The following is a 24,547-nucleotide window of genomic DNA, read 5'->3' as shown; positions in this document are numbered from 1 at the left end:
GACCTGTACCTAGATGTGTGGGCTGCGTCCCGGACCACCACGACGTTCTACATATTTACCTGTAAATGTGCTGCCCGACTTGCCTTCTTGATTCTCGCTAGCTTATTGCTTTCGTTTCCTTTGCTATATTGTGTATTTTTTGTTCTTATTGCACTTTGTTCATTTTATGTCTTTATGATTCACCTATATTGGAAAAACGGCACTTTGTATTGCTGATCGAACCGGCCAGAACTTTCCCGCTCCTACCTTGCTTTTTCACCATTGATTAGTCTGATGTCGTCCACTGGTTCACATATATTGTTCTGGTTTGTTGTAACTTGCTGTGCATTCTATTTTGGTGCTGAATAAAGTCTTTAAAAAAAAAAAAACACGGGAGTCACTAGCAATAGATGATATCCTTGGACTATCACTGTCCAATTTATAAAAGGAAGAAATAATGCACACCTAATAAAGATAGTAACATCGCCCGAGAGCGCTACATAAGGGTCATTGTAACAATCGTCAAAAACATCGACACACCCACACCAAATTGCTGTATACAACTTAAGAATCTTCCAATTTGAATACAAACGATAATTTTTCATTCATTTAGCCTATTTTTACCTATTACTTTTATCTAAACAAAACATACATCAACTACAGAAGGATTTCTTCTATGTTTTTGACTCAGTATCACCCGAGGTTTAAGCATAAAAGCGGTTCCTTCCGACCTCCTTTCATTTCTGGGGCAGGGGGAGGGCAGCAGCACTGGCACGCAAGAGGCACAGCAAAGGTGAGAGACAGACAACGAGGCTCCGCACCTCAGATCTTCCACGACACAAGGTTACTTTGGTCCGGTTATTAATATATCCCGTACGAATTACATTCACTGGGTTGTGCTATTCCTCCCAACCTCGAAGGAGCAACAGATTTCTCCTTCATAAGTTAAAAAAAAACATTTGCAGAGTGACGCGTAGAGAATGCTCGCAACCGCGAATGATAAAACCACCCTATCTATTGTATTATTGAAACACATCAAAGATGTTTGATACCCACGCCAGACAGGTATGATCCGGTCACAAACAGTAATTAGAAATTAACCCACTTCTATGAAATGTACAACATAGCCTAAAAGCATCAGTAGCATACGTCAGAACACAGTACTCTGTGCAATTATACAACATAAGCACTTTTTGTTTTACTTTTGCACATCGAGGCCCAAGGATCGAATGTATCCTTATATTATAAGGCACCCGTTAAGGATACATATGAAAAACTGCACCAATAAGATGCTGTTTTCAAACAACCATCTAACATTTTACTTAAAAAAAAATTTAAAAGCACGTACCCTACCTGTATAATCGATCTATGCGGGACATATTAACTAACAACATCAATCCAGAGTCCTCCTACACTTGAGAACTAGAGAGAGTGCGCCGAGACCTCTCTCCCAGGTTAAGCCCCTGCCTACACAGAAAAATGAAATACCTTACAAAGGAACAATCTGGCACACTTTTAGACTAGATTTATTCTCAAAACTACCTCAATCATTTATGCCCAGAGGTATACAGCGTGACATAAACTTGCCCTAGGGCCAACTGTATCACCTGCATACATATCGACAACTGGCATAGAATATCATCATTCGAGAAGGTTGTCCCACAAAGATTTACAACAGCACTTGAGAGATCAGTAGAGTCCACAAATCACACAGAAGATGATTTCACTTATCACAACAGCAGCACCACATTGGGCAACGCAGAATGCACGATTTAAAGTACTCAACCAATATTGCAGCTCTCTGTTGCTTTTCTGTCTTCCTCAGTTATAGTAAAGTCTGCACCTATGATGCTTCGTTGAGTATGAGCAATCAAGCTCACTGATAAAGAGGAGTAAGTGAATCTACTTACTCATTGCGAGCGATCTCAAATTAAGTCGCTCCCACAACGGTCCCGAAGAAGGCCCCTTGACCAGTAAGGGCAACCTAAGTCTGAAACAAGTCGACCAATCATGACCAACGATACAGAAAAGGGGGTGGTGATGAACAGAGTGTCTGAATTAAGCAGACCACTCTTACCCAGTCCAAAGATCAGGGCTTGATCCATCACCGTTATTTATCTCACTGCCCCATCCCAGCTCAGAACCTGGCTATATGCAAATTAGTCTGTCCCTGGCCCAGTGCATCATGGGAACAGGGCAGACCAAACTACCAAGCCAATTCTTCACCAGAAAGGAGACAAGCTACCGGGGACCGGTTTCTGGCATTTCAGCCTCTTCGGCCCGGCTTGCTTGAATCCTGATGGAGCAGTGAGAAAGGGACTCATGTCTGAGTATACCCTGCCACACCTATAGTGGCCAAAAGCGATACAGAAAAGGGGGTGGTGATGAACAGAGTGTCTGAATTAAGCAGACCACTCTTACCCAGTCCAAAGATCAGGGCTTGATCCATCACCGTTATTTATCTCACTGCCCCATCCCAGCTCAGAACCTGGCTATATGCAAATTAGTCTGTCCCTGGCCCAGTGCATCATGGGAACAGGGCAGACCAAACTACCAAGCCAATTCTTCACCAGAAAGGAGACAAGCTACCGGGGACCGGTTTCTGGCATTTCAGCCTCTTCGGCCCGGCTTGCTTGAATCCTGATGGAGCAGTGAGAAAGGGACTCATGTCTGAGTATACCCTGCCACACCTATAGTGGCCAAAAGCGATACAGAAAAGGGGGTGGTGATGAACAGAGTGTCTGAATTAAGCAGACCACTCTTACCCAGTCCAAAGATCAGGGCTTGATCCATCACCGTTATTTATCTCACTGCCCCATCCCAGCTCAGAACCTGGCTATATGCAAATTAGTCTGTCCCTGGCCCAGTGCATCATGGGAACAGGGCAGACCAAACTACCAAGCCAATTCTTCACCAGAAAGGAGACAAGCTACCGGGGACCGGTTTCTGGCATTTCAGCCTCTTCGGCCCGGCTTGCTTGAATCCTGATGGAGCAGTGAGAAAGGAACTCATGTCTGAGTATACCCTGCCACACCTATAGTGGCCAAAAGCGATACAGAAAAGGGGGTGGTGATGAACAGAGTGTCTGAATTAAGCAGACCACTCTTACCCAGTCCAAAGATCAGGGCTTGATCCATCACCGTTATTTATCTCACTGCCCCATCCCAGCTCAGAACCTGGCTATATGCAAATTAGTCTGTCCCTGGCCCAGTGCATCATGGGAACAGGGCAGACCAAACTACCAAGCCAATTCTTCACCAGAAAGGAGACAAGCTATCGGGGACCGGTTTCTGGCATTTCAGCCTCTTCGGCCCGGCTTGCTTGAATCCTGATGGAGCAGTGAGAAAGGGACTCATGTCTGAGTATACCCTGCCACACCTATAGTGGCCAAAAGCGATACAGAAAAGGGGGTGGTGATGAACAGAGTGTCTGAATTAAGCAGACCACTCTTACCCAGTCCAAAGATCAGGGCTTGATCCATCACCGTTATTTATCTCACTGCCCCATCCCAGCTCAGAACCTGGCTATATGCAAATTAGTCTGTCCCTGGCCCAGTGCATCATGGGAACAGGGCAGACCAAACTACCAAGCCAATTCTTCACCAGAAAGGAGACAAGCTACCGGGGACCGGTTTCTGGCATTTCAGCCTCTTCGGCCCGGCTTGCTTGAATCCTGATGGAGCAGTGAGAAAGGGACTCATGTCTGAGTATACCCTGCCACACCTATAGTGGCCAAAAGCGATACAGAAAAGGGGGTGGTGATGAACAGAGTGTCTGAATTAAGCAGACCACTCTTACCCAGTCCAAAGATCAGGGCTTGATCCATCACCGTTATTTATCTCACTGCCCCATCCCAGCTCAGAACCTGGCTATATGCAAATTAGTCTGTCCCTGGCCCAGTGCATCATGGGAACAGGGCAGACCAAACTACCAAGCCAATTCTTCACCAGAAAGGAGACAAGCTACCGGGGACCGGTTTCTGGCATTTCAGCCTCTTCGGCCCGGCTTGCTTGAATCCTGATGGAGCAGCCAGAAACCGGTCCCCGGAAGCTTGTTTCCTTCCCAGTGTAAGAATTGGCTTTTGTAGTCTGGTCTGCCCTGTTCCCATGATGCACTGGGCCAGGGACAGACTAATTTGCATACAGCCAGGTTCTGAAACTGGGATGGTGCAATGAGCTAACAAACGGTGTTGGATCTAGCCCTGATCTCTTGACTGGGTGAGAGTACTCTGCTTAATTCAGAGACTCTGTCCATCACCACCCCTTGTTGTAAATAATTTTGTCCACCCTAAGCTTGGAAGGGTATACTCAGATGTGAGTCCCTTGCTCATTGCACCATCAGGATTCAAGCAAGCCGGGCCGAAGACGGCTGTAATGCCAGAAACCGGTCCCCGGAAGCTTGTTTCCTTCCCAGTGTAAGAATTGGCTTTTGTAGTCTGGTCTGCCCTGTTCCCATGATGCACTGGGCCAGGGACAGACTAATTTGCATACAGCCAGGTTCTGAAACTGGGATGGTGCAATGAGCTAAAAAACGGTGTTGGATCTAGCCCTGATCTCTTGACTGGGTGAGAGTACTCTGCTTAATTCAGAGACTCTGTCCATCACCACCCCTTGTTGTAAATAATTTTGTCCACCCTAAGCGTGGAAGGGTATACTCAGATGTGAGTCCCTTGCTCATTGCACCATCAGGATTCAAGCAAGCCGGGCCGAAGACGGCTGTAATGCCAGAAACCGGTCCCCGGAAGCTTGTTTCCTTCCCAGTGTAAGAATTGGCTTTTGTAGTCTGGTCTGCCCTGTTCCCATGATGCACTGGGCCAGGGACAGACTAATTTGCATACAGCCAGGTTCTGAAACTGGGATGGTGCAATGAGCTAAAAAACGGTGTTGGATCTAGCCCTGATCTCTTGACTGGGTGAGAGTACTCTGCTTAATTCAGAGACTCTGTCCATCACCACCCCTTGTTGTAAATAATTTTGTCCACCCTAAGCGTGGAAGGGTATACTCAGATGTGAGTCCCTTGCTCATTGCACCATCAGGATTCAAGCAAGCCGGGCCGAAGACGGCTGTAATGCCAGAAACCGGTCCCCGGAAGCTTGTTTCCTTCCCAGTGTAAGAATTGGCTTTTGTAGTCTGGTCTGCCCTGTTCCCATGATGCACTGGGCCAGGGACAGACTAATTTGCATACAGCCAGGTTCTGAAACTGGGATGGTGCAATGAGCTAAAAAACGGTGTTGGATCTAGCCCTGATCTCTTGACTGGGTGAGAGTACTCTGCTTAATTCAGAGACTCTGTCCATCACCACCCCTTGTTGTAAATAATTTTGTCCACCCTAAGCGTGGAAGGGTATACTCAGATGTGAGTCCCTTGCTCATTGCACCATCAGGATTCAAGCAAGCCGGGCCGAAGACGGCTGTAATGCCAGAAACCGGTCCCCGGAAGCTTGTTTCCTTCCCAGTGTAAGAATTGGCTTTTGTAGTCTGGTCTGCCCTGTTCCCATGATGCACTGGGCCAGGGACAGACTAATTTGCATACAGCCAGGTTCTGAAACTGGGATGGTGCAATGAGCTAAAAAACGGTGTTGGATCTAGCCCTGATCTCTTGACTGGGTGAGAGTACTCTGCTTAATTCAGAGACTCTGTCCATCACCACCCCTTGTTGTAAATAATTTTGTCCACCCTAAGCGTGGAAGGGTATACTCAGATGTGAGTCCCTTGCTCATTGCACCATCAGGATTCAAGCAAGCCGGGCCGAAGACGGCTGTAATGCCAGAAACCGGTCCCCGGAAGCTTGTTTCCTTCCCAGTGTAAGAATTGGCTTTTGTAGTCTGGTCTGCCCTGTTCCCATGATGCACTGGGCCAGGGACAGACTAATTTGCATACAGCCAGGTTCTGAAACTGGGATGGTGCAATGAGCTAAAAAACGGTGTTGGATCTAGCCCTGATCTCTTGACTGGGTGAGAGTACTCTGCTTAATTCAGAGACTCTGTCCATCACCACCCCTTGTTGTAAATAATGACCAATCATGACCAAACACTAGTTGCTGTGGCTCACTAACACATCCACCTTAGCACAGTTCTTTATAATTTTAAGGTTAGCCCTTTCCTGAACCATTAAAGACTATATAAAGGAACTAAGATTAATTTAAACCCACTTGTCTAGCAGCATCCACCTTTCACTCCTGACTGTCATTAACCAGATGGTCTTCCTCCGGGTGGAGGAACGTAGATCACCTGCAAAACTGAACACTCAGGTGATAAACACCCAAAGATGATGCTACTCATTTAACTGGAAGAGCGGATAATCTACATATTTACCGTACCCTGAGCTAGTGTGAATGAGGGTCTCCGTAAAAGAAATTCAAAGACCTTGGATTATTAAGACACGTGATTCATTCTCTTTTGATCATGACCAAGTGAGAGGTGTCATCAAGTGTTGGAAATAGCTGTGCAGGATGGAAGGCTGTTTCTTTGCAATGTATCAAAGGGTTGGGGGTAGTGCACAGCATAGAGTTGGGTGTTCAAGACACCAATCAGCTTTTCTGATGCAGGTGGGTGTAGGTAGGGCTCTGGGGTTTAGCTGGATTGGTGCTCACAGTAGCTGATGGAGTGCTCATTTTGCAGGAACATGGGGAATCAGATCGCTAGAAAAGAGGTTGCGCAAAATGCCTCATCGAAACGTAAAAGATTCACATGGTACAATAAGATATATTAAGATATGCCATAACTTTCCTAGAGGAGCAAGGGAGGGTGGATGAAGGGGATATATAAGAAAGATTCTGTTACTGTCATACCTACATAAACTTTTCCTGAGTGATCAGTCTAATTGCTCCCCAACCATGAGGAATAGACTGAACTGCGAATTTAGTAGGCCTCAGATTTTTTTAATTACAAGCAAGAACTATGGGGATATTAAAGAAACTAAAATTCTCGTAATATGCCTAACAAAAACAAATTAGTATTTCTCCCTTATATACTTTCTTGACCAAGATCACAGGCACTGGATGGGAACAACTAAATTAACCATTGTCTCTCTATCCAAATCACATATTTTGCCCAGTAGAAGTGGGCAAAAGAACGGTCTTCCTACCTGGAGTCTGATGATGAACTGGAGTCTGAAGATGAGCTCCTCCGACGAGATCTTTGGGAATCTTTTTTCTCAAAATGTTCAGGAGACTAATGCAAATGAAAGAAATACTGATTATTCAAAGTTCACTGAAAAGGCATACAATTTCAGACAACCCAACAAAATTGTAGTAGCTTGTAAAACTAAACAAAAATTACATTTATATTACTAATACAATTTAAAATCATTTGCAACACATGGTATACATTGGGATTTAAATACGTTGTAATATTTTCATAAACTAAGAGTCAGGAAAGAAGCTACGTTTCAACAGTATTGCTACAAGGAAAACAAGCATTAATAAAGCCATTTGACTTGGCTTTTGCATAGTGAAAAAACTGTTTTACCAGGGATACCTGAATTTATTTAATGTATTGTAAAGTGCACATTCCACAACCAAAACGTTACTAGGCTTACAGGTAAGGCTGTGCAAATTTGCACACTTTTTACATAAAACAATGAGAAATAAGAAAAAAAGTATGAGAAATTGCCTGTAAATTATACGGAATAAACTTTTGGGTGTTGCAAGTGAAAAATGTAATGTGAGGGCGTACAACCTGTTCAAAGGTCACTTGAAATACTGGTCAGATACTTATACGCAGAGAAAATGTCTTTTGCAACACACACTCTCCTCAAACCTTTAACACTTAAACATGTTCTGCTCTACACAATCTTACGCAACAAAAACTGTACACAATTCCATACTGGCATAGTTTGTGTTATTTCCTCCAATTGATATATAGCAAAATTATACAACTTAAGAATGAAGGGTACATTTTGCATGGTCCTCGTTACAGGGCTACATCAGCAAAGCAAGTCTTATAAGACATTTGAGCTGTCCTTGTCACCTTTTAAAACAGGATATTTTTTATCTCAGCTTGTATCACACTGAAAAATATTAGATTAATAACCAGGTTCTATGCAATGAAAGGTATGTTAGCTCCATTTAGAAGTAGTATAGGTCACATAGAATATTTTAGAAGCATCACATATCGCTGGGTGGTAGAATGCACAGTTCTAGCAGTTTGGAGTCATAGGAATATGGTAGCATGGGTATCAGGTGGAAAGGGATCTGAAAAACTGGTTTCCAGTTTTCTACTGAATAGCAAATAGCCAGGTGCTCTGCAGATAGATGTTCAAAGGGAGCCTATTCTGGAGGTGGGGCAGTAGCAGAGCAGTGTCTCCTCTCTGATTTTACACTTGGCTCTGGGACGAGTAGGTCTGCTTTGACTTAGCAGAGTGGGCGGAAGGAAGGCCAGTAGTGTTGATTCTTGCCCCAGAGATAGATATTTGGGAATAAACGTTTCTAAACACATGCATTTGAGGCACATTCTAGGCAGCTATCTTGGCTTGCACTGACAGCCAACGCAGCGTTCTCAATTAGCCCAATTAGGAGGTCGTCTACTGCTGGATGAGTTTTTTCAATTTCTTTTTATTTTCTATGCTGCCAGGCCTGCCCAGAGGCCACCTCCTTCATCTGTGTGCCTACTACCATGCAGCAACGTATTATAGGTATGAAGAGCCGGACGTTCTAAGGAATTTCACCTGATGAAATGCGGGTTGCACAACAACCGATCCTATTGGGCACTCAGGCAGAGTCCCATATAAAACTAGGTTCCTCACTTTAGTGCATATATGAACCATTCTCTCATTGGGGGAGGGGATACACTGTGACAACATTGGTTTGAGTAGGTGAGACTGACCTATGGCTATTTTAGTTTTCGATCTATTGTGGGTCCTGAGTTGTTAAATATCTCCTTATCGCAGAGGTATATTTGGGTGACATTTGTATATATTATATATACCTATTTAGTAATTCATTCATTTAGCAGCTATCCCTTTCCAAAGGGGAAAGTTGGACAGAAAAACAATGTTGATACATAGAACAATTACGTGTTGTTGTGGTCAACAATTACGAAATGCTGTGAAATTGAGATGTGAACTGTAAACAGAATTAAACGGAACAACGAGTGACTATGACAGGCACACATTTTCCAAATGTAGCAGGGCAATTCATGATTTAGAAGATTTTTTTACGGTAGTCAAAGTAGAAAGAGCTGTGGGTGGAGAGTGTTCTAGAGCATGTTGGAAAAGCAGTATTGGGTATACCTGGGTTTAGGTAAGGAGAGTAAGGGAAGACTGATGCATCTCAGATCTGTTTAGCGCGTGGCAGGGGAGGGTTGCAGCGCAGGAAGGAGTGGCAGGCTGTGTACTGTTCTGAAGGCCAAAGGAAGCCTAAACTGCACTTTACCCTGTGCCAACCAACTTTTAAGTGGAAGGGGGATATGGAGTAGTGGAAGAAGAACTCTCAGATTATGATGCTGCTAATTTTGTAGGTAGTAGCCATTGTATCAAAGACAGCTTGGAGTCAGAGAAGCATCAACATGATGACAAAACTAAACTCAACAGCCTCTAGCAAATCATGTTAGACCAGTAATGTATGTGTTACATGTTGTGGATTGGAACATGGTCGGTTAGAAACCCAAGTAAAATGGCCTACTCTGCTTTATGATCAATTTCAACGTTGTTAATTAAATCTGGCTTCGTGTGTGGGTAGCCTGAACGGCTACAGAATTTAAGTGCCAATATGATTGTGGCAGAGTGAGTCAATTAGGCTCTACCAGGATTGTGACCAACACAGAACTCCTGTTTTTTCAGAGGAATCAGTCATATAGAGATAGAGAGGGAAGAGGGAGAGGGAAAGTAAGTGTGGGTTAGTGAGTTAAGATTAATAGAATGGAAAGGAAAGAATGGAAGAGGAAGGCAGGGAGAGTAAGGGGAGAGTGAGAAAAGAAATTACAGGGGCAGAGGAGAGAGGGATGCAAGTGGGAGGCGAGAGAGGGGGAACAATAAAGAGGGAGAAGAGTAAGATACGAAAAGGGGAAGGGGTGAAGGAGCGTGTGAGTAGAGGGGAGGGTCAGAAGACAAGGAGGAACAAATGCTGGCAGACGTTAGCCAGGCATAAAACAGTGAGAGGGGAGAAAGAAAGTGAGGCAGGGAGGAAGAAGGGAGAGAGCGAGAGATAGAGGAGAGAGACCAAGGAAAGGATAAGGAAAACAAATGGAGGTAGGTAGCGGGGGGATGGAGAGGCAGGACAGAGTAAAGAGCTCACCATGAGGGCTCAACACACCCTAGCAGTGCTCTGAATTCAAATCCTGGCTGTTTAGGAGTAAAGGGCATGTTATTGGCAGGAAGACCAGCAGTGATTATCTCTATATGGACTAACACTGTATTTTGCTCTTGGCAGTAAACGTCCTGTACAATCACCATTAAAAATATGATCCATCACATTGTTACTTGTACTTGATTATATCACAAACATCTTTGAATTGAGAGGTGTGCCTAAAATGTAGGTACTGTTAAAATACATTTTTACCCTCGGAGACAAATTTGAAAAAGCTACCAATTGAAATATACATCTACCTTTGCAGTTAATATTCTGTTCTCAAACTATTACATTTTTAAGTAGAGTAGGTACGCACCCTCCTTTGTGCCATGTCGATTGCCAGTGATCGATAGTGGGTCACTGGCAACCCAAATTTCCACAACTGCAATGATGTTATCTTCTCTTAAGGATTGCCTGCAGGATTTAAAACAGCAAAGATTGCAAAATTACAATGTGAAAACATGCTGTGCCTGGTTTACACATTACCTTATAACTCCTGAAATCTATAAAACACCTCATATCATGTTTCCAAGGAAGTAAAGCAGTGCAAAAATTGCTGCCACTCTGCTAGACTATAACAAAAAACAATTTAGGTCAGATTATACAATTAGATTACTATTAAGAAGACCAGAATGCCATAAATTTAGAGGATTATCATTCAAAAACAGCCAATCAACAACATTGATTGTCTACCATGCCATAGTCTGAGACTGAACTATGGAATAGTAGGCAACGGAATCCTTCCGATTCACCTAGCCTGATCATACAGTTTACCCACTGCCTCCTTCTTGTTCCATTGCCCCCAGACACTGAAACTTTAAACATATCATCTGATTGCCACCAAATCTCTTGAAGGCCTTATAGCCCTGCCTGTTACTCTCCTCAATGCCTGTGTATTATCAACAAACATAACCAGTACAGTTATTTGCTTCAGGTCCACAGTCAACTTCCACTAGACACTCATACTACCTCTCATCCACAGCTAACTACTCAAATGATGAACCAGAGCCAAGAACTAGGAGTGCAATACTAATTCCAAAATGGTGGTCAACACTCAGAATGAAACAGTGGTCAGCTTCTGCCACTACCACCTGCAACTTCTTCAAAGCTGTCCGAAGAAGATTTTCAGTACAGGTATTTTGGCTGTGATAGATAAGGGCTATCCAATAGATCGATTGTGAGCTACCACGAGCTCTCAGGCTACTTCTGGGTAGTTCGCCCATGATAATTACCTGTCAACATGTTTGGCAGTATGCAGATGCCAAAATGCTAAGGCAGCACTGTAAAGAACAGTGCACTACTTTCTGTGGGGCCAGGGAAGCTGAAAATGCAAGACCACGAAGCCCATACTCTTGAAAATAGTTTTTCATTTCTATTTTTTTCCGCTACTTCTTTGTTTTCATCTTTTGCTACTTTCTTTACACCATTTCGCCTGCCTATCTTTCTAGGTTTTGTTGGCTACCACTTTTTTCTTCCGCTTCCTTTTCCAATTCCTCCATCTGCTGGTTCTGGTTTCTATCCACTTTGTGAATGTGTCCTTCTTTCGTTCTTCATTCTTTCTCAACTTCCATTCTTTGTCTCCTATTTTTCGTCCTGTCTTTATATTTCAATTTCTAGTTGTCTTTCTTTCACTTTCTTTTCTCTTGTCTTCTACTTTTCTCCCCTTTCTGACAGTTACATTTTTTCTTCCAATCTTTCCATTCCCGCCTGCCGTCTCACCTAACCTTCCCCTTCAGGATTTTCTATTTCTTTCACTTTGCTTTTTCTTATTGGCTCTCCTTTTTTCTGCATTTACCTCTCAACTTTTACTGTACTCGCTCTTCATTCCTTTGTCCTTCACTTTCCGACATGCTTTCCTTTTCTACCTTTTACTTTTTTATATTTACCTTTCACTTCACTTCTTTCTCCGTTTCCTTTCGCTATTCTCCTTTAATGGTTCTTCTTTGTCTAAGTTCGTTTTTTTCTTCCTTTCTTTTTTCCCATTTTTATTTCCATTCTCTTTTTTTATTCTGCCTTCCCACATGTCTTTATTCTCTCATTCTCTTTGTTTCTCTTCTCGTCTTCCCGCATCTCATTTTTTCCTTCTTTCTTCTTCCTTCCCGCTCTCAGACTCTCACCCCTCCTTTCCTTCCCTTCCTTTTCTCTAATCCACTCCCCTTTTCTACAGCTTTTCTCTTTTTTTGAATCCTTTGTTCTTTCTATGTCTCTTTAACTGGCTTTGTCTCCTCCTTTCTTCCTTCCTTACATTTCTTTCTTCCTCCTCTTAGTTTCTTTTTGGTCTCTTGCTTCCGTCCTCTCCTCCTTTTTCTTCCTCATGTATCCTTTTTCAGCCTCTACTCCTTTTAATTCTAGTCTCCTTCCTTGCTCTTACCTTCCATTGGTCATTCTTAATTGTCATCTTTCTTCAGTTCATTCTTCCTGTGTTTAAGGAGTGCCTAGCTTCTTAAAGCAATCTCTTCATACAATAATGTGTTTGTGATTATTGTCTGACTGTTGTACACTGTGCCGGTCACTGCCAAGATAAGTTTACTTATCGATAGTTATGAAGTCTGTAAGCACTTCACAAAAGGTATTATTGCGAATTGTCCTTAATGCCTTAGCTCTCAAAATGCGGTACAAAAGGGGGTGGTGATGGACGGAGCATCTGAATTAATCAAACACTCACACCCAGTCAAAAGATCTGGGTTTAATCCATCACCGTTCTTTAGCCCACTCTGCCACCCCAGTTCAGACATGGCTATATGCAAATCAGTCTGACCCTGTGCCTCATGGGAACAGTCCAGCCCGAACTGCCAAGCCATGTCTTCCCTGGACCGGAAACAAGTTTCCGAGGACCGGTTTCTGGCATTCCAGCCGTCTTCAGCCCGGCTTGCTTGAATCCAGTGGCAAAGTGAGCAAGGGACTCACGTCTGAGCATACCCTGCCACACTTATGGCGGCCAAAAGCGGTACAAAAGGGGGTGGTGATGGACGGAGCATCTGAATTAATCAAACACTCACACCCAGTCAAAAGATCTGGGTTTAATCCATCACCGTTCTTTAGCCCACTCTGCCACCCCAGTTCAGACATGGACATGGCTATATGCAAATCAGTCTGACCCTGTGCCTCATGGGAACAGTCCAGCCCGAACTGCCAAGCCATGTCTTCCCTGGAACGGAAACAAGCTTCCGAGGACCGGTTTCTGGCATTCCAGCTGTCTTCAGCCCGGCTTGCTTGAATCCAGTGGCAAAGTGAGCAAGGGACTCACGTCTGAGCATACCCTGCCACACTTATGGCGGCCAAAAGCGGTACAAAAGGGGGTGGTGATGGACGGAGCATCTGAATTAATCAAACACTCACACCCAGTCAAAAGATCTGGGTTTAATCCATCACCGTTCTTTAGCCCACTCTGCCACCCCAGTTCAGACATGGCTATATGCAAATCAGTCTGACCCTGTGCCTCATGGGAACAGTCCAGCCCGAACTGCCAAGCCATGTCTTCCCTGGACCGGAAACACGCTTCCGAGGACCGGTTTCTGGCATTCCAGCCGTCTTCAGCCCGGCTTGCTTGAATCCAGTGGCAAAGTGAGCAAGGGACTCACGTCTGAGCATACCCTGCCACACTTATGGCGGCCAAAAGCGGTACAAAAGGGGGTGGTGATGGACGGAGCATCTGAATTAATCAAACACTCACACCCAGTCAAAAGATCTGGGTTTAATCCATCACCGTTCTTTAGCCCACTCTGCCACCCCAGTTCAGACATGGCTATATGCAAATCAGTCTGACCCTGTGCCTCATGGGAACAGTCCACCCGAACTGCCAAGCCATGTCTTCCCTGGACCGGAAACAAGCTTCCGAGGACCGGTTTCTGGCATTCCAGCCATCTTCAGCCCGGCTTGCTTCAATCCAGTGGCAAAGTGAGCAAGGGACTCAGATGCTCCGTCCATCACCACCCCCTTTTGTACCGCTTTTGGCCGCCATGAGTGTGGCGGGGTATGCTCAGACGTGAGTCCCTTGCTCACTTTGCCACTGGATTCGGGCAAGCCGGGCTGAGGACGGCTGGAATGCCAGAAACCGGTCCTCGGAAGCTTGTTTCCGGTCCAGGGAAGACATGGCTTGGCAGTTCGGGCTGGACTGTTCCCATGAGGCACAGGGTCAGACTGATTTGCATATAGCCATGTCTAAACTGGGGTGGCAGAGTGGGCTAAAGAACGGTGATGGATTAAACCCAGATCTTTTGACTGGGTGTGAGTGTTTGATTGATTCAGATGCTCCGTCCATCACCACCCCCTTTTGTACCGCTTTTAGCTCTCAAAATGAGCAGTGTCATCTTATGTATTGAACAATAATGAGCACACAAATCTAAATAAGACTCTTAACTCTGTGTGATTCATAAACAAGGGACAAAATCTGATCTTTGGGGACCCCACAAGTGAAAATTTATAGCTCACTGGAGCAGGACTGGAATATTCTAGTGTTGGTGTTTAAGTTACGTTATCTAACATTCATATATTAGGCAATAGGTCAGGATGCTTTTCAGTGAACTCTTAGAAGAACCCCTTCACTATAGAAAAGGGAAAGGATGCAAGGTGCTTTTGGAGTTTGGTTAGATCTAGGAATAGGCCCGATGCATCGCTCGTTATGTGTACCATCCCCGCCCAGGTCTGGTACAACCACTTTGAGGCCCTGTATTCCCAACCAGAAGGGGTCCTTAGCGAGCCCTTCTCCTTCGAGGTTGATGCTTTAGTTGGGGGTGGTGATGATTTTACCACGAGGGAGGTGGAGGCCGTAATTAAGTCCCTGGCCCCACTAAAAGCAGCTGGGCCAGACGGGCTACCAGGTGACTTGCTACGAGCCGACCCGAAGGAATGGGGTCATTTGGTCGCTAACCTTCTAAACGCAATTATGAGGGGTGCACTGGTGCCTGATTCCTGGAAGGGGGCGGAGGTTGTCCCGATATTTAAGAAGGGGTGTCGGGACAGCCCCGCCAATTACAGGCCCATTAGCTTGATCGACTCTTCCCAAAAGGTGGCTGGGAAAGTGATTTTGGGGAGGGTCCTCCAATGGGCTAATGACTACAAGATCTTGTCTGACTTTCAGGCAGGGTTCCGATCAGGCACCGGGACGATCGAACAGGCCTTTAGGCTGACGCTCCTTTACTGGAAGGTGGTGGTGCTGGGCAAGGGCAGTCTTTATATGGCCTTCATTGACCTAAAGACTGCCTTTGACCTAGTACCTAGGGAGGAGTTATGGAGGGTTCTGCATGGGCTGGGGCTGCCCCCCTATATCCTGTCGCTTTTGATCAAATTTCATACAGACAACAATGCGCAGGTGCGGTGGGGCACGAATGGGGAGAAAACCAACAGGATCCCGGTGTGTAGGGGCGTCTGCCAGGGATGCGTGCTAGCTCCCACACTATTCTCACTTTACGTGAATGGTGTGGTAGAGCACCTGCTTAAAGAACCAGTAGATGCCCCGTCCCTGGCGGGCATTCGGATCCCCACCCTGCTCTTTGCGGATGACACCCTTCTCATCGCGAGGACACCCTGGGGTCTCCAAAAGCTCCTCAACCGCTTCCAGGAGTTCTGCTCTCTTAGGGGTCTAAAGATAAATGTAGACAAGACCAAATTTCTGACAATGAACCCTCCTAAAAGGTTAGGACCCCCCCCCGATTTTAAACTCTGTCCCCTTGGAGAGGGTCTGTGAGTTTGATTACTTAGGGATCCGCCTAAGTAACTCCATGAGCTGGTCCCCACATATTCATAAGATGCAGCTGAGCCATAAAAGGGTTACTGGTGCCCTACTCAGGGAATATCGCTCATCTGCTAAACATTGCATTTCCCCGGTTATAGACATCTATAAAGCCAGAGGGGTAACTGCCGCCCTGTACGGGGCGGAGTTGTGGGGCACCTCAAATCTTGAGGTTTTAACTAAAGCAGAAAGCAAATTCCTGAAAGACCTCATGGCACTCCAACAGTTCCGGTGCTTCTTGACTTGGGATGTAGATCTATTGCGGACCAGGCGCGCCTCCGGCCTCTGCTCCTGTGGGCTCACCTGTGGAGGGTCCCAGAGCTAGCTTCTTATGCAGCAGGCTTGTCGGAGGTGATGGCCATGGAGGGGTGGCATCGAATCAAAAGGCTTAGGGACGTCAAGAGCCTATTGGGGGAGCTGGGGTTGGCTGACTCGTAGGCTACCCGTTCTGCTCCTCCCAAAGCCACCCTGAAGAAACTTTACTGGGAGTGGGTATCATCTAAACTCATTTGCAACCCCCGTCACTGCAACTCAACCATAGCATTTTTAAGAATTAAAGATGTGGTTGCATTTGAGCCCTATTTGGACCTCATTTCTATTCCATTGGACAGGGCTCTTTATTTTAAGCTCAGAGTGGGTACTCTACCTTTAGGCAACCTGGTGTCTAGGTGGAAATCAGCTTCCGAGTCTTCACCCTTTTGTGCTTTGTGTTTAACGCGGGTCGAGACGGTGGCACACATTCTCTTTGAATGCCCGGACTATTTTGCTCCAAGGAGGCGCTGGCTTACTCCAGTGTTCAGACTTCTAGGTACAAGACAGCATTTGGTGGCCCTCCGTATTTTATTGACTGATACATCATCCCTCATTGTGTGTGGTGTTACTAAATTTTTTAAATGGGCATGGGTGATTCGTTCCAAAAGGCTTTCCATTGCAATTTAATTCTTTTTTAAATATTTATTACAGCAGTGTTGCTTGTTTTAGCTTTTATAAAATTCTAAACTGTTTTTATCTTGCCTTAAGAAATGTAATTCTCAAAATGTATGTACTGCTTTTAAGATATTTACGTATCGAAATAAAGCATATATCACTCACTCACTCACTCAGAAAAGGGTGGAGACCCCTGCAGTAGCTCATGATGCTTTTCAATTTCCAAAAGTAGCTCTCACTAAAGAAAAGGTTAGAGACTCCTGTTCTAGATGCTACCAAATGTTTCAGAGCAGAACCAAAGACTTCCAAAAAACCATTTGTTTTATAAGTCTATTCAGATTGCCACATTCTATGAACTATAAAGTGATTTAGCTCACAGAGCAATTGTGTACACATCCACTGTCTCACTTTTGAATATTCGAAAGAATTGCTGATAGCAAAAACATACAATTCAGTCCCAAGACGCACTATGTACCACAATGCTCGAAGGCTTAATCCCACTTAAACAGTTAAACTCTGGATTTGGCGCACTGCATTTCAAAATTCTGTAATAGAATATTCATGACCATCCATTGATTTACATGGACATCCAAAAATGCATGCGTATCTGCACACCCTCATAACATTTCCATGAAATTAAATACTCCGGTATATGCTACATAATCTACCGTTAATAGACAAATTTCAAATCCCAATTAATTTCCAGGTCGCAAAACCACTTCACCAGGGGCATGCAGCAACAAACACAGAAAAGCACAAATGTTCGCTTCATAGGTCTGTTAGAGAAAAAATACTAGAATGGTTTAAGTGTCGAAATTCTCCACCAAATCTCCGGTGATTAAGAAAATTATCAATAAAAGATGGGAATTATTGCAAACTAAATCTAATTTTCATGGGTTATTTAAAGATAAACCAATGTTCGCATACCAACATTCCAAAAACAAAGAAATTCTGACTTCTGAGAAACAAGATCTTTCAGAAGATGCTCTTGCGTAAAGAAATGCAATAATTGTAAACAGTGCAATAATGTTATTACAGACAATACAGTTACTCATCCGCACAAAGGATTCAAGATTTCCTTAAGGTATACTCTTGGGATTGCAACAGCCAAAATATCATTTACTGTTTAAAATGCCCATGTGGCCTGCTTTATGTGGGACAAAAATAAAAATATGGATAAAGGAACAAATGCAATATACGTTATCACTACAAGAAATCCAGTGTTGGAAGAAAAAACATCTGCCACCTGCAATTCCAGTTTTGGAAATCATGGTGTGTAATCCAAGCGTAGACCATATTAAAAGACTTCTCCAGAGATAGAGCGAGTATGGAACAACTTGCTGGATACTGTACATCCTGATGGGATGAATGAGACTTGAGATGTCATGTTTTCTGTAAGTGTGCTGAGCCATATTTTCATTCATCAACCCATAGGTTGAATTTTATCCAGGTTTTCTTTTTGCTTCACCTATAATTGAAGAGTGCTTTACATATGCCAAATTCACAATATACATGTGATGTTATGGGAAAACAAATGTTTTTTCTCCAAAATCATTTGGGTTGTTTATTGGGCATCTGATTGATTGTTTTTGTGGTCTTTTGTTATCATTTATACTAGGTATTATTTGAGGTACCTGTTTCAATATGGTCCATGCGTTGGGCTGTTGATCTGATACATGCACCCGGGAAATGCTGTGGGTATTCTTCTGGGTCGTTACTTTGTACGGGTTAGTATAATATACTTTAGTTACAGGTTTCACCTTTTAATTTTGCACTTTTATCCGCTGGATCACAGGCGTACCACTCAGACACACTTGTTCATAGAAGTTATACAAGGATCTACGGTGAAACGCTCTTCACTTCTGGTTCTGCCGTGTTAACGACTTTTAAATGGCTTAGGGTGAAGTGTAGTTCCGCAATCCACGCTGAGAACCAGGCAGCAGCTTACTCCAAGTGCAAGGTAATTTTAGTTTTTTCTTTGGTTAATTTGACGCCTCTCCATTTTGGGTCTTTTAGCACCATTTTAAAATTTGGGTTTTTCAGTTTGAATTCTCAGATTGTTGATACTCCTGCACTCTTTGCACTGTTTACTAATTGTTTTCTTATGGCGGGTACAGGTAATGGCTGTACAGGAATGTAGTTAGCATGCTAGACTGATTTGTACATTTGAAGATCACAGAGATGGGAATATAGGACTCTTTGCATTAACCTCGATGGTGAGTTTCTAATACAAGTATTGCCACACCTAGTGGTTTTGCACTATTCATTTTTTAGTCCTCTGATGCTTCTTCAGTGGTTCTTTGCACTAATGTTTGCCTTGGTTACATTAATGGTGGTAGTACGTTAATGAGGATATATAATTTTCACCAGTTTCCATAAGCATCTTTGCAAAAGCACTATATGTATTTAACAGGTTGTCACAGCATGGCCTATAATGATGAATAGGTGGAGTGCATTACTGTTAGTTTTCCATGAATAATATCATGATAACATTTGTGTTTTTCTGTGCTAGGTACATTATGCCCCTGATGCGGGTCTTCGTGACAAACAGCATTCAAGTTTGAAATGCATCTATTAATGGAATATCAAACTCAATTAACTACTGAAGTATTTAATGTCAAGGAAATGCTACGAGGGTGTGCAGACGCACATGAATTTATGAATGATTATGGACTTTCCATTAAATAATTTTGAAATACAGTGAGACGAATCCAGGGTTGAACTGTTTAAAAGGGATATAGCCTTCAGTCACTGTGGCACACAGTACTCCTTTGGGGTTTATTTGCAAGTTCTTGCTATCAGCAATTCTTTCTAATTGATACGTGTTTATAGAATAGAGGACACACCAAGAGAGCATGCAGAGGTTGGATTAAGCTAAAACTATCAATTGATTAACTGGACTGCATATTTTGGACTAGGTATCAGTTTGGACTAATCACTTTTGAATATTCTCCTCCAACTCACAGCACCAAACAACTAAATCCAGTGTCAGCTCCAAAAACATACTATGCCTGGGTGTTTTTATGTGTTTTGTTTGAATCACAAATTACATGAATTTGCATGTGATTTGGGGGGTTAGCTACCTCCCAAACAATTCTCACATTTGATTTTAATTGTAAATAATAATCTTTTAATCAAAAAAGGATTAACTGCCATGTGAGGGAGGACTGGGCTCCACATATCTACAAGTAGAATCTTCAGTATACTTACAATTACCACTGCCCAGCCGTGTGCAGTGTGCCAGCGCAGCACTCACTATAGATGTTAGAAAAATAGTCAATTTCTTCCCCCCAAAATTGTTGGCCGATAAAATTGACCACATTTTTCATACAAATTACAGTTTGAACCTAAACTCTCCCACAGACTTTCTAAATTCAAGGTTTCTAGAACACCAACCGTAGCATCAAAATAATGGGTAAAAGACACATCCTCCCTCAATCGAATATCATTACTGTAATAATGGTAAAATCATGATCCATAGTCATCAAGATAGTACTTCTACCTGCATGATCAGGTGGCTGTGCTTTGGCATCTGTGGCAGTCAGCGGGGAAAGGGCGGAAGGGGCAGGGCACAGAATACATGGAAACCGGGGAGAACCGGCATTTGCCCAGCAGGCATTTAATTAATACAAATAAGATTACTGTAAAAGAGGGGCCTCTGAATATCTGAGGGTTATGGATAAGTCCTAAATGATTGTTAACTGAAACCCAAATATTAGCATATTACCACAAATATGAGGTGGTCCCAAGTTAATATTTATAAGTCAATTAAAAAAGAAACTATTTTAGTCCTAAAAATAAACACTTATCCACTCCAATGCATCAGAATATCAACAAGCCATGCCATCTGACTTGCCAAAATCTCACTAAATAATGTAAATACTTCCCCCGCTTTAGATATCTAATCTACACCCAAAGCGAATATATCACAAACCAGAACATACCGCAAGCACATTATCACTCTGTTACCACTAAAATGGTATTGCCAAAAAAAGAATGAAACTGTGGCTGATAAAACTAAAATTCAATGTTAATCAGAACAGACAGTACATCTCAGTGTTACTTTTTTTCGGCACTTGTCTAGAGTTCAAGCAGAACAAATATCATATTAATCAAGAAAAAAATTTAGTTTATTTTAGTTTTTTTAAATCATTTAAACTGAATTATAATTTCATTAACAAAGGAGCATAATATCCATTTAATAGAATATTACTTACACAATTTTGAATGTGGTTGCAACCCAGAACAAAAATATAAATTAGTTACTAAATAACCAATTTTAACATTTGCAGAATCCAGACAGCAGAAAGACAATGAGGTACATCTGACCAACATATCTTTAAACAATTTATTTCGTTTAGACACAATCAAATTTTGCCAAGTTTCTGATCATTTCTACCCAAAAAGCAGTCACTAATAATGTTAGATTCTCAGAATGTCCTCTTAAAATATCATGTACTCAAGTACTGTCATTTTTAGGACGAGCCTGGGCAGCGCATGCGCTGCTGCGAGGCATGCTGCAGTAAAATGTAGACTTGAAGCCCCGCCCACTCTCCTCCCAAATTTGTCATTGGCTTGTGTCATTGTCCTTTGTAAACACTGGCTTCCGATTCATTATTAGGCTTGTTAGTCCCTCCTTGGTACCGCCTAGTCTATATTTGTGACCACCCATGAGGACTGGCCGTTTTACTTTGGTTGCTACACGGTATGGCTTATTTACTCTGTAAGCACTATTTTCTTTAATGGTTTCTCCCATTGGAGGCACGACATGCTTTTTGCAATGGGGTCACTTTTCAACACTCTGCTTACTTTCACATTATGCGTGGCCTAACACCCGGGCATACAGCAGTGCCGACTTTCTTTTGTTTTGCAAGCCCTGGCATGCTCGTTCAAGCTCTTTTTCTCCCCCCTCCTGCTTCGCATTAAGAGCCCTTCCCACGCCACCTCTGTATTCTTGTTAGCATGAGCAGGAGGGTGTGTCCAGTCCCTCGCCACAGATGGAGGATGAGTCCTCAAAATGCACACTAGCACGCCTCTCCTTCAGGGCTGCCTCACAGCCATGCTGGCGCTGCAGCGATTTGGTTGGGGTGGGCGGAATTTGTGTATTTGCGTTACGCAAATCTCCGCGAAACGGTAATAAATCTCAGCGAACACGCAGAATTGCTTGTTCGTGATGCTTTTTTCATGTTCCCAATCGCTGTTTGTGTGCTCGGGGGGAAATATCTCGCGAGCACGCATTTTGAGAACGTGAACAAGCAAAAAAAGTTTGCAAAGCCGTGGAATGCAGAAATTTGGGCAATTTTGCGTTCTACGGGGAACGCGAAATTACCCAAATTCTGCAAATTACGCAAGCGTAACAGAATTTAGCGCCCAGGCCTACTATTTGGCACGGCTAACGTCACCATAAACACTCCATCTGCCATGCCCCCAACTACGGCAGAATTTGCGTCTTCCCCCCAAACCTGCATCCTGGCTGGGTTTGCCCATTTCATTAAAAGGTAGGCAATTCTAGCCTCTTTCTCCCACTTGTGTTGAAAGCATCAGGCTGCGCACGCTGCTTTTTAACTTAAACAATGGGAGACGGGCATCTCAATATTATTCTTCCTCTCCCAGATCACAGCACATAGCGCCCGCTTTTAGCATAGCGACCGCGCTTACGTACTCATTTATTTTTTATTATGTTTACTAGCGCCCCTGCGGCGCTTCCACATATTTAGCGGCATAGGTGCTTTTACCCCCAAAAAATCTGTTGGTCAACTTGACAAACAGATGCTTTTTTTTGTATAAGCCCCCATGCATCAGTTTCACTTTGATGTGGGCCGCACACCTTTCTTTAGACGCGGTTTGTGTAAAGAAAGGGGCGAGGCCTTCATGAATGTGAAAGCGCCGCATGGGTGCTAGTAAAAACAAATATTTGCAATGCAATGCAATAGTTCTTGCATTTGCAAGAGTTTAAGCTAGTGCATTGCCAAAAGTTTAAACTCTCGTAAATGCGAGACCTATTGCATTTCAAATGCTTGTTGTCACTGGTTACCAATGCTTGCTCAAAATATATTGTGTTAATGTTATGGAACAGTGTTCTAACATTTTTAGTTTGTAAACAGATAGTTCTTTGTATGTTGTAAGTCATCTCTTTGTTCCTTTTGAAATGGGATTGGTTTAGCAATAGCTGCAATGACTCACAATGGCTTCCAGAGGGACTTTCTGTAGAAAATTAAGATCACCTGAGATTTTGAAAGATGTCGATATCACACATGATTTGGCAGCCATTTTTGGGAGCAGTATTTTAAAATAAACTTTACCAGACTCCTATAAGAGTGACAAGTGCAGTAGAGTTAGCGGTCTCTTTTTTAAGCTTCTGGCATTAACCACATCGCTGCGGCGGCTATTCTGCTGCAGTGCTAAGGGGGCGGGGGGGCGCGCGGCGGGCCCATGCTGGTGACAGAACCGCTCCGTCACCAGCCGCGGTTGAGCTGTGCTCATGACGGAGCGGTTCCGTCATGGCCCCGCCCACTTAAAAGAACGCGCCGCGCAGGCGCGTCGGGCGGGCAATGACGGAACCGCTCCGTCATCAGCACAGCGCCAGCACGGAAAGAGTTAAGTGCACCACTTGAGGATTTCCTTTAGCTTGAAAGAGTGCCAGTTTGACATCTGCGTTTTTCTTGGTAAATGGAGACCAAAGCCTCGGACTGGAGTGTGCTCCTCATTTCTGAGAATTGTTTATAAAAAAAGCTCAAGATTTTTCTGCTTAAGATCGCACAAAACATAGAAACACTGAAAATAAACAGAACTAATTTTGAAACCAGTCAACTGAAGTTTCGAGACTTATCGATTAATGAATAAAAATAATCCAACAGGATGACAACAGAGCAAGTGATATTGCCAGACTGCTGAAGGTATGATATTTCATAATATACATATTGATCTAAGGAATTTGTAAGTGAATGCCTATATTTCACACATTATTTTTTCATAGAGTAGGAGTAATATTAAACCAAAAGACCTTAAATCCTGTATGTGAGAGAACACCGTTGTTCAATATTTAACAGAATATGATTGTTGTTTAAGTTATACAAAAGATAATGTGGGCTTACTTTACACTACCATGGAATAGTGTTTGTGTAACGAGAGGAATGCGGTGATTTCACCCCAGTCCCTAGAGAGACCGAATTCCCTCATTTATTGCTACTCTTTCCTTTCAGATTACAACATTTCCACAGCACCAATCACTTGGTTGATTCCTAATACTACTATGGTTGATTCTTGATACTACTGTCTGGATGATACACAGCAGTAGAAGAGCAAATGTTGAAAGCATTTGCAATCAAAAATCTAGTGTTTGTTCTCCCTTCCATTTACCCGGAGTATCAGTAACTATTAGTAGGATAATCAGCGCTAGTGCAATTGGTGAGTTTGGAACCACGCCACCACTGCTAGAAACAATCGCTGAAGAATAGGTGGGTGTCTAAACATAAAACATACAGCTGATTCAGTCTAAATCACATATACTGGATCTATTACTCAATTTCCTCACATGGTCAGATAATTTTTCAATTTGGGGTTTAAAACATACTATCCATAACTGCAAGGTTGTCATTTCCATTCATAAGGAGAGACATTATACC

At 43.3% G+C, this 24,547-nt stretch overlaps 1 protein-coding gene across 4 annotated transcripts in view; it reads right to left on the bottom strand.

The window, feature by feature from the left end:
• The window catches only part of CWC22 (CWC22 spliceosome associated protein), a 377,345-nt gene that overhangs the window by 309,997 nt on the left and 42,801 nt on the right, over window positions 1-24,547 (bottom strand). For all 4 annotated transcript variants that reach the window (XM_078681477.1, XM_078681479.1, XM_078681481.1 and 1 more), the window contains 2 exons: window positions 10,581-10,678; window positions 7,063-7,148 (listed from right to left, as the gene is read on the bottom strand). In XM_078681477.1, coding sequence (XP_078537603.1) covers window positions 7,063-7,148; window positions 10,581-10,595 — 101 coding nt within the window. In that variant the 5' untranslated portion in view covers window positions 10,596-10,678. The remainder of the gene's footprint in view (window positions 1-7,062; window positions 7,149-10,580; window positions 10,679-24,547) is intronic.

This window comes from Lissotriton helveticus, chromosome 3_1, assembly GCF_964261635.1.
Source record: "Lissotriton helveticus chromosome 3_1, aLisHel1.1, whole genome shotgun sequence".
NCBI lineage: Eukaryota > Metazoa > Chordata > Amphibia > Caudata > Salamandridae > Lissotriton > Lissotriton helveticus.
The sequence above is the reverse complement of the archived record's forward strand: the minus strand, read 5'-3'. Positions and strand labels throughout refer to the sequence as shown.